Source organism: Zea mays, chromosome 4 (genome assembly GCF_902167145.1).
Source record: "Zea mays cultivar B73 chromosome 4, Zm-B73-REFERENCE-NAM-5.0, whole genome shotgun sequence".
NCBI classification, from domain to species: Eukaryota; Viridiplantae; Streptophyta; class Magnoliopsida; order Poales; family Poaceae; genus Zea; species Zea mays.
Genome location: NC_050099.1, coordinates 69749445 through 69766638, shown reverse-complemented (window position 1 = coordinate 69766638; position 17194 = coordinate 69749445). Strand labels below are relative to the sequence as shown.

The window sequence follows — 17194 nt, the reverse complement described above, 5'->3', positions numbered from 1 at the left end:
GCGGCAAACGGCACTTGATCAAGGCAAGGGGTTGCTAGTTTGGTGGCGGTGGTGGTACGTTGGAGTTGGAGGTGGAGCCGTTGTCGAGTTTGTTGGATTAGAGATGGTTCACCGCTACTGTTAGTCGAGAGTTCTCCCTCTTCGATATAGGGATCTATTCCTTGTCGGCTGCCATAGGATCAACAGGATGGAGGGAGCAGGGGAAGGGCGGAGTGGTGATGAAAACTGGCTCTAGATACCAAAGATGTTATGGCTGGGATTATGGAGAAGACATGAGACAAGTAATCCTCCTCACAAGATGAGATAGGCGTATCCTTGCTTCCTTTATTCAATGATCAGCTAGCACAAACTCTAGAGATAACTCTTTATCTAGTAACTTAACAATTGAACGACTGCTAGTACTTATCTTCTGACCTAGAACTTATCTCCTGAGTCCTGACCTCAATAGCTTGGCAAGCAAGCCAACTAACAAAAATCTTCTAGTGTAGTTCCTAGCCACAAGCAGGTGGACCCTTCTTTGGCAATAGAGGATGTAGTGGCTGTGGGATGTAGTTGAGACATAAGAGGGTGTGTTTGGCTGCGAGGAACGTTTCAGATCCTCAGTAAAATCACTAGAATCGCTGCCTAAAACCGTTAAACTGATTCTGGAGCACCGAAAACCAGGTTTCTCTGGTTCTAAATCCAGCGAGCTAGCTAAATAGAGGATCTGATCGAAGGGGGAAATGAACTTAAGTTCCATATAATCCTAAGGCCTTGTTCGGTTTTATTGGACCAGAAGGGATCAGAGGGAATTAAATCTCTTTCTACTCAATTTTAAGTAGGAAGGTATTTAATCCACTCCAATTTCCTTGGATCCACAAGACCACCTCTAACCGAAACAAGGCCCTAAGGAGTTTTGAGTTTTCAAACTAGTCTTTAAGGGTTTGAATCTTTATAAGAATTTGGAGCCTTGCTAAAAGTATGAAATGCTAAGATGTGGAGTATAAACTGTAACAGCGAAATGGCGCAGAGATTGGCAAATTCTGAAGTAACCTCAGGTGCTGTTTGCTTCAAGAGCTAACAAGTTGTACCGGTTCCTGAGGTGGAACAGCTCTCAAGATTCTAGAACGACTCCCCCCCCCCCCCCCCCCCCCAAAAAAAAAAAAAAAGAGGATGTCCTGTCTATGAACCAAATACGAAAGCAGAACCACTCTATTGTTTCAACGAACCACTAGAACGAACCATCCCCCCAACCAACTCCATTCGTGGCTCATTAGCAGTGGGCTCGAGTGGTTTGGTCGAGGCGTTTAGCGCGAACACACTGCGTCTGCGTGTATGGGATCCCTCGTTATTGCCTGCCGATCGCAGGAGCAGGACCGCAACAGATCAAAGCCTCATGCAGCCTCTAAATGCAACCCCAACCGTCACCGAGGCTGGATGCCGCCCCGAGCCCTGAGCCTCTCGCGGGCGAACTCGCCGGAGACCGGCGCCCGCCTGTGCCGCGGCGGCGCCCCGAACTCCTGCCGCGGCGACGACGACTCGTCCTGGGCCCTGTGCTTCGGCGGCGGCGGCGGCGGCTCGTCGTCGTCGTCCGCTGGCTGTTCCTGCGCCCCCGCGCTGCTGCTGCTCCAGCCGAACTCCCCGACGCGCTGGTGGTAGCACTTGACGGCCACCGCCAGCATGAACACCGCCCAGACGCGCGACGCCGTGGACGAGACGTTCCAGACCAGCGTGAAGGCGGCCGCCACCACGGCCTTCTTGTGGGTGCACGACTCCCAGGCGTCCCTCAGCCTCTCCAGCCAGAACCTGCCTGCACACGCACGACATGGAAATCAATCAATCAATCAATCAACCGAAGAGCTGAGCAGTCGGGATACTTTATCGCCGTTGGGCTTCCTGTCTGGCCGGCCCAGCCGGGGTTTCCGCCGATGTGCTTTTCGCCCTTTGCCCATGCTATCAATCATGGAGGTGGAATTATTAAGTCCGGACTCCGGACATGTGAGAGTATGCAGTGGGGGTCTAGTGTAAAAGTGCTACGTACTGCCCTGGCATCATGAAAAAAGTCTACATGATGGATGCATGGAAGGGAACCGAGCATGAAGTTTCACTGCATGCATAGTGTTTCTTTTACTGAACTATGAGTGGTTCAATGTCCCTCGATGCAATATTTCACTTCACTATTTCCATAGACTATGCAGCCCAATGCCAATAGAAGTTAGTAAAACAGAGTTGAAGATGGGACAAATCCCCGCTCAATGGTGGAGGTTTCAGACGGTTTACAAAACCTTGAAAAAGAGTTCGTTGACGTGGTTTTTCATAGGGATGAAACTGATTTTATCCCATGAAACTCAGTTCTCTTAAATGTTACGTCATGTCATGGCGCACTACTAAATACGTGAAATACCATTGAGAACAGACTCACATGCTGATGCTTACGCTATACTACGACCAGTCTAATTAGTCGGGATGAGTGGATGACACACAAGGTTTTTCCTCGGAATTATCGCCTAATATCGAAGGGCACCGCTAGACGACGCTACAGGCATGGTAGCGCAGCAACATCACACCGGGAACATCTATTAGGGCTAGTTTGGATACTCAAATCCCCTTCGGGATTGAAGGGGATTGGAGAGGAAATTAGTTTATTTGCACCTCAATCCCCTCTAATCCCGAAGGGGATTTGAGGTTCCGAAAGTAGCCTTTCACGTGGGGATGTTATAAGGAACAATAGATGTTGTTTATTTGTATCTTTGGCGCGGTTTGGTTGGACTTTCACGTGGGGATCTGAGTCTGACTGACCACAGTGTGTGTGTGTGACCACATATATAATGCTACGGGACACCGCTGCATCAGTGCATCTGCAAGTTGGTTCCTTTTACGACGTTTGCGTTACCTACTGTACCCTACAACCAAGCAGCTGTTTTGCGTGGGCCAGAAAAAATGCTGATGTGGGGGTTGGTGAGCAAACACCAAGCAGATGGCCCTGCGAAAAGAGCAGAGGTGACAGCTAGCTAGCTAGCGAGGACGCTGAGACCAGATCCAGGAGAGTGTGATCCACATGTGGGTACGCTACGCTACAACTGCAAAGGGGCAAGGCTAGGAAGGTTCAGTACTGACGGCACATATCATGCCTTGTGACTAATAAGTCCATATACATTGTAGTTGCCTTTAGTGATGTGAGTGTTTGGTTAAACAAGGGGAGTTGTCTTAGCTACTCCCGACCAACTAAACAAAAGAGAGAGAGAGAGAGAGAGAGATAGAGAGGCAATTCTCTCTTTTTGACGAGCAAATCAATCTCAAGTTTAATCAGAGGATCATGGTCACATTTTGTGCCACGAATTTGTGTTTAAATCTGCTGGCTGAGGCCATTAAAGAACTATGGCCTAAGAAGACAAACTTCAGGAGCAGGTTCACTAAGCCCATGTTCGTTTACCCCCTAATTATATACTCCAGCTTAAATAAGTTGAAAGGTAAACAAACAACACATATTATTACCAGGTGGGTTATGTAATCTAAATACCTATATTATGGTAATTCATAAGCAGGTCAATAGGTGCTTATATAATCAATAAGCTGGATTATATAATCCCGAAAGCAACAAACAAAAAGGGCCTCAGCCAAACAAAGGTGGCACATTACCGATGGCACCATTAGAGCAAAAGAAGAAAAAAAAGGGGAGTCTTCAACATCAGCTTCTATGCACCCCCAAAGATTGGCAATGGCAAGGGTGATGCACCCACACTTATGTTTCACTTGAGCCTAATATTGTCCTATCCACATGATGTAGTAGCTTTGAAACTACCCCTCACATGGTTTGGTTACTAAACTAATCCACAAAGAAAACAAGGTTTGCAGTCCTTCATGACACAACCAGCATAACATAAGATGGGATGAGAATGAAGCCGCACAACTGTAGTCGTTTGGAAATATTCTCTTACCTTTTTGCCCCCCGCGAATACGAAAAGGTGAGGGAGTGTCACTAACTCACTATGGACAGCATCCATCAGATTCATATCGTTGGAGCATGATGCATGGGGCACAGCGTAAAATGACAATCGAGCCCCCTCCTTGACCAGCCGACACCTCGCACGTGCAAAAGGTAGGGAGGATAACCGTGCGCTCCCCCCCCCCCCCTCCCCTCCCCCCTTTAAATCAGGAGATGAAAAAAATCACTTGCCCCATGGAGTTATACATGCCCTTATGGGTCTCTTGCTTTACGGTGGATCCGAATAAGTGATCATTTCTTTTACCATCACCGCCTAGCTAGGCCTACGCTGTCACTTGTACTAGTTTATTCGCTAACCTAGGTTGAAGAACGCAAACAAGTCATGATTCTCGTTGGAGATGCTAAACATCAAGTGTAGGCCACCCCCCACTTTGTGCCTAACTTTCACATAATTCTTTTGTCATGCTCCATAATTTACATTGTGTATATTACTCTCTCCGTCCAAATATTTCTACCTACCAAGTCAATCTATCTCTACTTTAATATACACACAAAAAAATATTATGGTATCAAACACCTATAATTTGATTCACCATGGAGTTTTTTTTCCTTATAGCATAACTATTTGAAGTAATAAATGTAAATAATATTTTGTAACTTAGTTAAACTTAGATAAATTTTGACTCAAGCCCAGAATTACATTCTTTCTGGAATGAGATAGTAGTAACTGCTAAGGCACTGCCTCCACATGCTCTCGTATGGCTGGGGACCAGTACCTTATGCTACAGAGGATAAAACTTTGGATCCAACACTAAAATTTTCTTTTTTTTAAAAAAAAAAAGCAGAAACCACATCGAACGGTGGGATTCCATTGAGGCCATTTATGGGTGAACGGGTTTTCGTGTTCGTAGCACCTTCGTTCTGGTAAAAAAAAAATAGAGATGAAGTAGAGAGCTTTATCACTTACCGTATCGTGCCAGCTGCGTGGAGTAAGAGGAGCACACCTTGGGGATGATGAAGACCCCAAAGAACACTGCAATGCAAACGCAGCCAGAACAAAGGCAGGAAAAAGTCAGTGGCTGCCGTACTTCTTGCTGCACCTTTAGGCTTTTTATCTGCACATGTAAAGTTGCTGAAGCTGCTGGTCCCAGCATTTTCCCTACGGTTAAAGCTAAATTTAACTCTTCGTGGAAGGCTAAAGATTTGTTGCATCAAAAACTCTTCCCATGGCACATCTTTTGGTTTCATGTTGAAATGAAGAAACAGAAGAGATTACCATGGGGTAACGGAATTACAGAGAGAGAGAGAAGGAAGAGACTGAGAGATGGTGATGCATGTATTATCACTTACCCAGTTTGGCCAGCGTCCAGAGGGTGACAAAGTTGCCGCACCGGGCCATCGCGAACAGTATCAGCGCCAGCTGCAGACCAGCACAGCACATGTGTCTACATGTCAGTAGTACAAAATCCAGAGATGCGCGTCTATGCCAGGCACTACGTACCAGATCGTACAGTGTTTTTTCTTTCTTTCATTTTTTTGCCTAAAATATTCACACGAACACACACACGGCGCCTTTCTCTGGCTTTCACCTACCTTCATGGTGGTCGCAGGCTCGCCGGAGAAGAGAGACCTCAGGTTTAGCAGCACCTCGTTGACGTACGGCAGCACCAGCCTCAGCAGCCACACGGCATCCTCCTCCCCGACCAGGTAGCAGCACCTATCGCCGCCGACGCCTCCATCATCGTCGCACTCCACACTTTCACCCCTGCGTTTTTTTTTACCTTACCATGGTTATCAATGACACAAGAAATGGTTTTGCTTGGTCCTCCGAGGAGATTAGATTAGCAGCGTTTTTTACCTGCTCAGTATGGACTTGCGCAGGAAGCGTAGACCGAGGTAGATCAGGCCTGCATACGACGCCGCCGTGATCGTGCTGCAGAAGGCATAAGATTTTTCAACGCTTTTAGGTTCTGCCAACTTCAGGGTTACAGCAGGTGCATGCAGCAAAGGTTGGACAGCGAGTTTACTTACTTGAAGTTTAGGTCTTTGGCGTAGGAGGAGGAGACGAGCAAGAAAGTCCCTAGTCCGAACACCAGCGCGGATTTTGACACGTCGGTCCACATCACCAGATTCACTGCGAAACCCATGTTCTTGAACTAGATTGTTTGTGTGTGTTGTTGGGAACAGAAGCATGCCGATTGGTGTCATGGAGGCTAGTGGTACTAGAGACATTACCAATGTTCTGCATTCTCGCTTGACTTCTGCTCGGTTGAGATGGTCTTCCTTGGATCTCCTCATACTCCTCACCTTCAATTCAAACCAAGATAATAATTAATCGAGAAATAATAGAACTTGCCGACATTGCAAACAGGTAAATTCTGCTCACCACCAGGAGGACTGCTGGCAGGCTCTGTCTTCGGAATCCGGGGACCCACCGCCGGCAAAGCTTTCTTCTCTGGATATATACAGATGAAGTAATAGATTAGAGATGAAGCAGTAGATTGCATAACTGCAGAGCCCACAACAAGGTGATGCTAAAATTCCATCTAGGCTGATATATTTTTTTAGAATCGAAGTTACCTGGAAAAGATTGTGCCAGCTCGAAGTTGGTCATGCGGTGAACCACTATCGGTGTCGCCTTCTTCTCGACTGCGTTTCGGAGCAGCAAGTGATGTGACCCGAATTAGCGTGAGTTCTGCATTTGATGGAATATAGAAATTCACCTGGCGGAGGAGCAGGGGTCATGGGTTCCGGATTGACCGCTCGGAGATCGACCACCGAGGCTAGTTTCTTCCCTGGACCATCCACGAACAGAAAATTAAGACAGTATTCGCGGCGGCCATATATATCTACTATCTAATCCATCGCAGCCAAAAAAAACGCAAAAAACGGCGAAGTGATCTGGAATTCACCTGGAGGCGGCGGCTTCACCGGCTCTGGGTTGGTCGCTCTCTCTTCTTCCACCGACAGCGTGGGCTTAATCCCTGCTACATTCACGGTGATGCAGTCCGGAGGCAAGAACACAACAGTGAAGAAATGGAAGAGAATACAGAGGGGGAAAATAGGGACGAAATTGGCAGAGGTGTTCGTGCACCTTTTGTCGGTGGCTCAAGATCTTGCTCGTCGTCGTCGTCCACTGCAATACGGCAGCAATTGAAGAGCACAGTGTCATTATTAGTTCAACCGACAAGTGAATCTTGCGAAGACGCTACTACGACAGTGGTGGTGGGGACTGGGGACTACGGATCCTTGCCTTGGTGCGGAGCAGTTTGCTCGTCGTCGTCAATGGCCATGTGATCCTGCAGATCCAGCATCTCTTTTTCTTCCTCCTCGTCTGTCTCCTGCTCCTCGTCCAACAATTCACCCTCCGCGCCGTCGTCGTGGTCGTCGTCGTCGTCGTCCAACTCCTCATCTGGTCCTCGCGCCACGTTCTTCGCGTCTGCCGCCGCAGCCTTGTGCACTTCCACGACCACCACCTCCTTGACCTCGCCGGCGGCGGCCGCTGGCGCCGGCGCCACCTTCTTCTCGGGCATGGATACCCGCGCCACGGCCCGCCTAGCAACCACCGCAGTGGCGGTGGTGGTGGCCGTCGTCACGGCGGCGGCGGCGTCGGAGCGCGACTTGCGGAGGTCCCCGATCGCGGTGACCGGCTTGGAAGCCTTCCAGCTGCGCCTCTTCTTGGCGGCGGTGTCCGCGGCACCGGCGCCGCCGCCCTCGCTCTGGTTGCGGCGCAGGCGGCGGTAGACCCGCACGCCCTCCTCGTCCGCCGGCTCGTCGGCGGCGCCGGCGCTGAAGACCTTGACGCCGCCCCTGACCTCGTCCATCTTCATCCGCGCCTCCCACACCGACGACGCCGGTGTGGCGCCGGCGCTCCTGGTGGACTGCACCGACACGCGCCTCCGTCCACCGGTGGCGGTACTGGAAGCCGCGCCTCCCGGCTGCATTGCTTTATGCTGCCCTGGCTGCTGGTTGTGCTGGGCGTCGGGTTGTGCTCTGCGCTGCGCTTGGTTGCTTGCGCTTGGAGGCTCCTGGTCCAGGTGCTCCCTTGTGGTGGCGCTGCGGGCTGTACCCGTCCCTTCCGAAATTCCTTTCCTGCTCTGCCTTCTGCTGCACTCAAACTCGGAGTTGGAGCGAGAGTGGTGAGTGGGCTGTAAGGAGCAGGGTGCCGCAGGCTTTACCGTTGTGAATCCGAGGGGTCCTTTCACCTTTATTCTCTCGTTTGTGGAGGTGACTGGTGAGGGTGTGAGGGAGGGTGGGGTTGGAGACGAAGGAGAGCGCTTTTGGTATGGTGGATCGGCGAGCAGAGCTGAGCGCAAGCTCCTGTGTGCACGTCTAGTGCTGGGGCTGTGCTTGGCGTTCTGGCAAGCGACTGGGGGCAGGTGTCGAGTGTCGTTTCAGGATCTTGGGTGGGCAGAGACTTATCTCCAATCATTTTCCTCATATTTTTTTTATCCTATATATACTTTCTATCACATTTTACTATATTACACCAAAACTACTTCTCTATATCTAGAACGTCTTCATCCATTCGCTCTCCATACTACAATTCAGTTATTTAAGATTTTTCTATTAGTTTTTAAAGTTTAAATAACCAATAGACTATTTGTATTACCTTAATACATATTATTTTCAGGTTACCATAATTAAAAAAGGTTAATATCATAAAAAATAAAGTAATTAAAGTGTGTGGGATAATTGAAACTCAACCATATATGAGAGGAGTTTCTTCACTTTCCTATATTGGGTGTGATATGGAAAGACGCCGTTGGAGTGAATTTTCACTCAATAATACCCGGGACGTGGGGTGGGGAGGTTTGGGGTAGGACGTTGGAGATGGTCTAAATTAGACACGGATATATAATTATTTTATATTATAATAATATTATTTATATAATAGATTTTAAAATAAAAGATAATAAACAAGATCAAATACAGATATATAATTATTTTATATTATAAAATATTATTTATATAATAAAGTTTAAAATAAAAAATAATAAATAAGATCTGTGTCTTCTCTGGCCTCGTCGCTTTGCGTGCCACTTTAGACCGATGTCACTAAATTAGTCATATACGAGTATAAACGAATAAATAATTATTTTATATTCTAAATAGTGTTGTTTATTTAATAAATTTTAAAATAGAAAATAAATATAAAAGGATTTGTTACCTTAGCGTTAGGCTGTCAGAAGCACTGAAGTCCCATGAACGCCATGCACGCTAAATACGAAACGGGTTATCTTATTATCTCTTTAAACATCTCCAAGATTCTTTCTAAATTTTATCCTCTAAATTATTATTTGGAGTCCATTGTATCTGTCGGTGTTTGGACTAGTGGTCCTAACCAACTAGTGAAACAATATCGAGTACCTAGAATTTAGATGGTGTGTAAGTTGAAACAGGCGATTTATCCTGGTTCGGGCAATACAAGCCTCTACTTCCAGCAGGGGGACAAAGCTTTTATTACTCGCACCGAGGTGCTTGCAGTAGAGATTACAAGCCAAACGGGGGAGAGAAAGTCTCTAAGTCCCTAGAATTGATTGAGGCAAGTGCCAATACCGAAAGATAAGTAACCCTAGTTAGGGTTATGTGGACAAATACCTGCTTTGCCCCTGAGGAGTCTCACATCTCTATATAAGGAATCTGTACACCCCCTCATAATACAGAGAAGAGAAAGAGGCCAAAGGCCCAACCCTACATCATGTCTCGTGTGTTTCCTCTGTCGTGCTTATGGGAAGGGAGACGGGTCCTCTACAGCTTCTTGCGTCTCTACTGCTGACGGGAGGGAAGGGAGCGGATCTGGTGATCCGTGGTAACGTAGTTCTCAACACGTTACTAGCACACTCTACCTCGATGTTGCTGCGGGATCAGATCTGCATCAACTCTTCATCAAGCCGGCAGGTCTCTCGGCCTAGCCGAACTGTCCTACGCGACAGCCTTCGATTCTCCCTCTACGCACGAGCGGTATGTTTATTGGTTGATCCGTTATTGTGTACGTTGTCCCTGCTGGACGTGGTAACGTTGTCGTTCATCCTCGGCATGGGAAATATGAACACCACGATGACCAAGCTGCGTCATTGATCACCTGCATGCGGTCAAAGCGGTGCATGCCACATCCCTCAGAAAGAGGATCACCTGCATGCGGTCAAAGCGATCAAAGCGGTGCATGCCATATCCCTCAGAAAGAGGATCACCTGCATGCGGTCAAAGCGGTGCATGCACTGATGGGCGCCCACTCCTGCATGTTTGTGCTGGACGTGCGAGCGGTGCATGCGCTGACGGCCTGACGCCCTCTATGCATGCGCGGAGCAGTTGAAAAGAAAAGTGTCAGGTCAAAAGTGGCTGCCGAGAAAAGTGGATTTTGATTGGATGAAAACCGTTTCAAAATCGTGCGCCTGAGAAAGGAAAAAGTCCTGTGAAAAAAGAAAACCAATTCAAAATATTTTTTCATTGAATTTCTATTGAATTAATAAACTGTGGTACGGTTTTAATTTGTACATATGTTGAATATTATTAATTCTATTTATTTTCTATTATAAATAATAAATAGAATAAGCCATATTTTCTGTTGCAGTTTTTATATTAATTAATTATTTCCTGTCGCAAATAATTAGTAGAAAAATACATGCTTACGTATGGGAAATTGCCTTTTACACATGATGTGTTATGCTTATGTATTAATTCTAGTATTATCTTTCTGCTCTATTCTCGTGGTAAATATATAGCAGAAAATTAAAATACATATGAAGGTTGTATTTTGCGTACTTAAATCGCTCTAAATATTTATATTATGTTGAGCTTTTGGACTCACGTCGAGCGATTACATTGTATAGTGGGTATTCGGACACGTCGATCAGGTTGCGTTGTTAATCGGCTGAGTTATTACATTAGCTGAATATTGACTACGCCCTGGCAATACGATGCAGTATTTGTGTCGTACGAACTTGGCTGCGTCATGTGATTGCTATATAGCACTCTCGTTTATTTGGACAGCTCCCGTTGAGTCGAACCGCCATCACTGAGTCGTGTATTTTTCGCATGCCCTGTAGGCACTGTCTGTCTGTCGTGATCATTGAGCCACAATTGCGCCTGTTGTGCACGTTGCGTGGACTTATCGTGTACCCCGATTACCGAGCCATAATTGTGCATGTTGCGCTTATTACGAAGGCTTGTTGTGTTGTCGTAGCCCTGATCGTCGCACACGCGTTGACGCCAAATACACTAGATCTTGTACTCGCGTGGATTGTGGTGAGTTGTTCAAGCCCCTGAAGTCACATCATAACGCAACCTTCGTAAATAATTTTGTTTATCTCTATATTTTATTTAATTGTGTTGTGTGGCATCATATATTTATTTATATTGCCAAGTGGCCATAACAACTATATAAAGCTCTATAGTGCTTGAATAATCTCGGAAAGTAAATGAAATAATATAGAACACAGATAAGTTAATTCCCTGCTATCTTTTCTCATGCATAAAAGTTTTACCCGAAGTAAACCGAAGATATATAATGCATAAAAGCCTTTTTGGCATAGGAGATATCACACATTGGGATTCTATTAGTAAGCAAAATACCTTACTAAATGAATAAAGGCTAGAAATCTCAGTTATACATTGTTCAACCAGATGTTGGCACATTGCTCTCTTTGTCGCTAAATGACATGAAGCAAACTATGAAATAAAAGGACATGTAACCGCTAGCAACATGAAGTTGCGAGTATACCAAGAGGTAATTCTGAGAAAATTTACACTATGTTGGTGTGAAAACCATTGTGCGTTCTCGTTGAACCACTTTGCTCGTCCATCTAGGATACTTTATGCTTGTGTTGCATACATCTCTCAGAATTGTAAATACCCCTAGTTGCTGAATTGACTCGGGATAGTCCTTTGACGAGTGTGGTATATATGGTAACCAAAACGGTAAAGGTCAAATCTGGAGGGACATATAAATGGGGTTTATGTAGTAGAACTACATTAGATTTCACTCCTTGTCATGCTTACCATAATCTATATCTAATCTACCAGAAGTAAGACGAGTAGAAAAATAGCCATGAAATCCCACATCACCACACAACTTGAAGCTAAATTCGGCATTAATATGTCCTTAGTGCTTAGCACCAGAAGAGCCGTAAGTCTTGACCACGAGATTATAAGTGGTGATAATTTGTGATAAAAAGTATAAAGATCTTATGGAGACCTGTTGTAACACTCAAAAATTGTATACAAGGAATATATAGTGATTTTCTTATTTGATGTGCCTTATTTGCATCATAAAAAGAGCACACGTATAATTAATAGTGCTTAATTAAAAACAAATGTTACAAAATAAAAGAAAGTGCATTTTGTTGGAGTTTTTATATGTTTGTGCATTAAATAAAATAATAAGGATAATGATAATAAAATAATAATTCTAAAAGTTGGATTAAATCCTCAATCAAATAAGGATTTAAAATAAGAGGAGAAATAATATAAAAATATAAATAATATAATCCCAAAATTGGTATTTAAATTCCACAATATGAATTGGGAATGAATTAGGCACAAGTTTGAATTCAAAATTCGAAATTTAAATTGATCTTAGAATTAGAGAAGAGAAAGGGAAGAAATAAATAAAAGAAAAAAAGAGAAAGAAACTCGCTTGGGCCGAATTAATGCGACCGGCCCACCTTCTTCCCTGTAGCTGCGCGCTCGCATACACCACCGACGCGCGGGACCCATGAAACAGCCTCCAGCCGCTCGCTTCACTCACCGCGCCCAGGGACCCACTGTCAGACTCGTATTCAACACCGTAAGCCTCGGAGCTAACTCGCGCGCGCGGACTCCGTCCTCCGCACCTGCCGGCCGGATTTACCGGTTCCGCACTGCGGATTCTGTTGGGACCTCGAGCTATATGGGGGGAATAAAAGCTTGGGTCACGACCGTCCTTCGCCGAAACCTGCTCCTAAGCCTCCCGCGTCGCTAACCCCTAGACCACCATAGCCACCGCGGGTGAGGAAGGAAGGGTGACAGAGTGCCGCCGGTGAACATCGTCCCCGTCGCTGTATTCGCCTTCAGAAATCAGAGCTGGGGCTTCGTTGTTCTGCGGAGAATACTGGTGTGGCGTCGCTGTGATCGTAGACTCACCGGAGTGCAAGCAATCCTTCGCCGGAGCTCAACCGATCTGCCGCTCGCCGTGGTCGGGATCGTCTGCATCTAATTGTGACGTACTCGACCGTTCATTGCATTCGTCGGATATAAGACATCATGTAGCTAGGCCGAAATAGGTAGTGGCCGCCTGAGGGCGCGGATTGGTCTTCAGGTCCGGGGCGCCGCCGTGCGTGGGATTGCGCCGCCGCCGTCGGTAGCATTTGGGGAAATGACCGCTGACCGTCTGATTGGGGATGGACGGTGTAGATTAGGGAGAATTCACCGCCTCGGCCTGATCTCGTGCTGACCGTAGGATCGTCGACGTATGGGCAGGATCGGATCGAGCGTATTTTAATCTTAACCGTTGAACATTGATTCGATGGCCCGGTTCCATACCGCTTCATAGCGAATGGCTATCTAATCTGGGCCGCACACTGGTGATCCAACGGCTGAAGTCTTTCCATACCCCTTTGTGGGCACTTTTGTTAAAGAGCCCCCTCGTAAACAGAAAATCAACCCGCCGTCCTAGTGCACTATGCTCTGAGTCTTAGGAATCTTGCGACTTAGTCCCTGAATTCTCGGTAAATGGTGCGCCCAGTCCAGTGTGGATTAAAAATAGAGAAATAATATTATAAATTCGTTTTTAATACAAAAATAAATCTAGAAACTTGTAAAATGCATAGAAAATCCATTTTTAGTCCAAATCACTCCATTCCAGTTCCTAAAATTTTGTAATTTTATTATCCATAACCTAGAGTCTCTGTTTTGACATGAAAACAGTAAGAAAATTAATTTATCATTTAATCCTATTTCAAGTACATGAAACCTTAGGAAATTCATATCTTAAAATCTATAATACCAAAATTTATGATTTCTGTTCCTAGGAGTTTATGTTAATGTGTAGAATTTTATTGTGTATTTTATTCACATGTTTGGTGCAATGTTAATTTTTGCTATACTATGTATGTATTGTGTTGATGCGAGTAGACGAGCAAGCCACTGTGGATTCCGAGGTTCAGCAAGTAGAAGTAGCTGAACAGGAGCTCATTGAAGGCAAGTTGTGCCCTTGATCACTTCTTTTTACCCAGTCATGTTCTGATTAATCATAATGATCTACATAGGTTAATTTTGATGGGACCCAACAGGTTATCCTAGTTTGACTATCTTTATACCTTGATTACCACTGAACTTTTCGGGTAGTACATGCTATTGCTTTATGTGGTTTTGGGTATAGAGATATTCACTACTCATGATTACACTTTTTATTATCTGTTCATTATTTACTGTTCATGATAAGATCATTATGTTAATCGGAACATGGAGAACCACCCGGGAAAACAGTGCTACCACAAGGGTTTATGGACGCCCTTGGCTAATTAATTAGGAAAGCTAGTGGATGACTACCTTACCCGAAAGGGGCAAGGGCAGTAGGGGAGTGGTCAGTGTAGGGAGGCCCTTGGGATGATTTTGCTGCGATGGCGGTCATGCGAGGGATTCCTGCATTGGAGTTTCCTATAAACTGTAGCGGGTTTTCTGAAGCTAGTGGAACTTTGTAAAGGCCTCGTAGTGTTACCTTGCCTCGCCTCCTCGGTAGAGGTGTATGGGATTGGCCGTCTCTTGGCAGATGGGTAACATGACTTGTGGGTAAAGATGCGCAACCTCTGCAGAGTGTAAAACTGGTATACTAGCCGTGCTCACGGTCATGAGCAGCTCGGACACTCACATGATTAATTTATGGAACTAAATTCAATTTGTCATATGCATTGCATCGCAGGTAATGTTGTTACTTTTGTTCTACTACTTAATTGGGTATGGTATTTACTTATACTTAGTAATTGCTAATAAAATTTTGACCAACTTTAAAAGCAATGCTCAGCTTCAACCATCCTCTTTGGTAAGCCTTACACTTCATGAGCTCCCACCTTTGGCGAGTTCATGCACATTATTCCCCACAACTTGTTGAGCGATGAACGTATGTGAGCTCACTCTTACTGTCTCACACCCCCCCACAGGTCAAGCACAGGTACCACAGGATGAGGCGCATGGGGATGTCGCGATGTGTTCGTGAGAGGTCTAGGCCGTCGTCTCCCAGTCAACTTTGGTTTGCTGGACCGTTGTCTCCTTATAATGTAATTATTTATTTATTTTGTATAGAACTCTTATTATATAGTAAAGATGTGACATTCGATCCTGTGTCATGATTCATCATATGTGTGAGACTTGGTCTCAGCACACCTGGTGATTATGTTCGCGCCCGGGTCTTGGTGCCCCTGAAACCCGGGTGTGACAGAAGTGGTATCAGAGGAATGTTGACTGTAGGATGAAACCTAGATAGAACTGGACAACCAATAATTACTTACCTTTGCTACTCTAATTCTTTCTAAACTTTTCTTAATCTATTCTTATCTATTTCCGCTATACTCTGATTATTCTCACCTCTTCTTTCTAAAGACAAATGTGGATTTCACACTTTGAAATCATGTGCCTAAAGTGATTTTAGGAATAAGAGACCTACTCTTAGGAACAAAAACAAAACTATTTTTATAGGTATCTATACGCTTGAGTGCTTGTTCTTATGATACTTGTTTGATTTGGATCTTTGATTGAGTGTGATGGGTTGTGGAGTAACGTCCACAATTGCATCTGCATATACACCTAGACATAAGGGAAAATATTTATAAAATAGATCAACTAAGAATATTCCCCACTAGAATATATCAAATAGATCCATCTTATCTTAAAAGATTCTCTCTTATCTTAATAGATCCATCTTATCTTAAAAGATACTCTGTTACCTTAGTAGACTCACCTTATCTTGAAAAGATTTTATCTCATCCTAATAGATCTAACTGACCTCAAAAGATTCTATCTTTATGGATCCATCTTATCCTAATAAGCATACTTATCCACCCTAGTTTAACAACCATGATCTAATCCAAAGTAATTAGATATTGTCTAGTCTAATCTAGTTATATCGATCTAATCTAGATCCCATCTAATCTAATATGATTCGATCTAATCTAGTGTGAGTTACTTAATGCTGGTACAAAGGATAAGGCTATACTCCAAAATTCACTTAAGCCTAAATTGGTGACCTAGATCAACTCGGCCATACCCAACAACTTGACCTACATAACAGATCTATCTTAGCCATATTCTCCCAACTCTGATGATACACACTGACCTCGAATCAATGAAACCAAGACCGAAGAAGAAAAGATCAACATGAACAAGGAAGGAGAGAAGTCAAATTCGATCTTCAAAGGCATTACCACCCAACAAGGAGTTCTTTCTAACCCTAAACTTTCTTACCCCAGGCTATTCTTGCCCTAACCTATCCATCTCCAATAACATAATAATAAGAAGCTAGATACCTATACTCTCCTAATCATCCATTAAGGATTATTATAAAAAACTAATGAGAAACTAAAAGCCAATTTACTTACCAATCTCCTTATATCCCTTTTTCCTACAAATCTCGAGGACGAGATTAATTTTAAGGGGGGTAGGATTTGTAACACTCAAAAATTGTATACAAGGAATATATAGTGATTTTCTTATTTGATGTGCCTTATTTGCATCATAAAAAGAGCACACGTATAATTAATAGTGCTTAATTAAAAACAAATGTTACAAAATAAAAGAAAGTGCATTTTGTTGGAGTTTTTATATGTTTGTGCATTAAATAAAATAATAAGGATAATGATAATAAAATAATAATTCTAAAAGTTGGATTAAATCCTCAATCAAATAAGGATTTAAAATAAGAGGAGAAATAATATAAAAATATAAATAATATAATCCCAAAATTGGTATTTAAATTCCACAATATGAATTGGGAATGAATTAGGCACAAGTTTGAATTCAAAATTCAAAATTTAAATTGATCTTAGAATTAGAGAAGAGAAAGGGAAGAAATAAATAAAAGAAAAAAAAGAGAAAGAAACTCGCTTGGGCGAATTAACGCGGCCGGCCCACCTTCTTCCCTGTAGCTGCGCGCTCGCATACACCACCGACGCGTGGGACCCACGAAACAGCCTCCAGCCGCTCGCTTCACTCACCGCGCCCAGGGACCCACTGTCAGACTCGTCTTCAACACCGTAAGCCTCGGAGCTAACTCGCGCGCGCGGACTCCGTCCTCCG

General features: G+C 44.5%; 1 protein-coding gene across 4 annotated transcripts; it reads right to left on the bottom strand.

Moving 5' to 3' along the window:
• Positions 1-983: 983 nt before the first annotated feature.
• On the bottom strand, positions 984-8593 carry LOC103653363 (reticulon-like protein B21). 4 transcript variants are annotated; one of them, XM_035967282.1, is made up of 14 exons: positions 7179-8593; positions 7020-7061; positions 6838-6912; positions 6649-6720; positions 6506-6574; positions 6312-6380; positions 6161-6232; positions 5957-6059; positions 5784-5858; positions 5519-5690; positions 5276-5345; positions 4893-4958; positions 1857-1932; positions 984-1789 (listed from the first exon to the last, which is right to left on the bottom strand). In XM_035967282.1, the coding sequence occupies exons 1-14, from the start codon at positions 7867-7869 to the stop codon at positions 1366-1368; spliced, it is 2076 nt and encodes a 691-aa protein (XP_035823175.1). In that variant the 5' UTR covers positions 7870-8593; the 3' UTR covers positions 984-1365. The 4 variants fall into 4 exon arrangements, with proteins under 4 accessions (XP_035823175.1, XP_035823176.1, XP_008678514.1 ...); XM_035967283.1 differs by having other exon boundaries at positions 6838-6909; XM_008680292.4 differs by lacking the exon at positions 1857-1932.
• Positions 8594-17194: the final 8601 nt, after the last annotated feature.

Coding starts and splice junctions, on each gene's coding strand:
- LOC103653363 (XM_035967282.1), bottom strand. CDS start 7,869: ATGCAGCCGGGAGGCGCGGCTTCCAGTACCGCCACCGGTGGACGGAGG. Junction 5,859..5,956: donor GCCAAAGACCTAAACTTCAA/GTAAGTAAACTC, acceptor TGCCTTCTGCAG/CACGATCACGGCGGCGTCGT. Junction 1,790..1,856: donor GGAAGCCCAACGGCGATAAA/GTATCCCGACTG, acceptor GTGCGTGTGCAG/GCAGGTTCTGGCTGGAGAGG.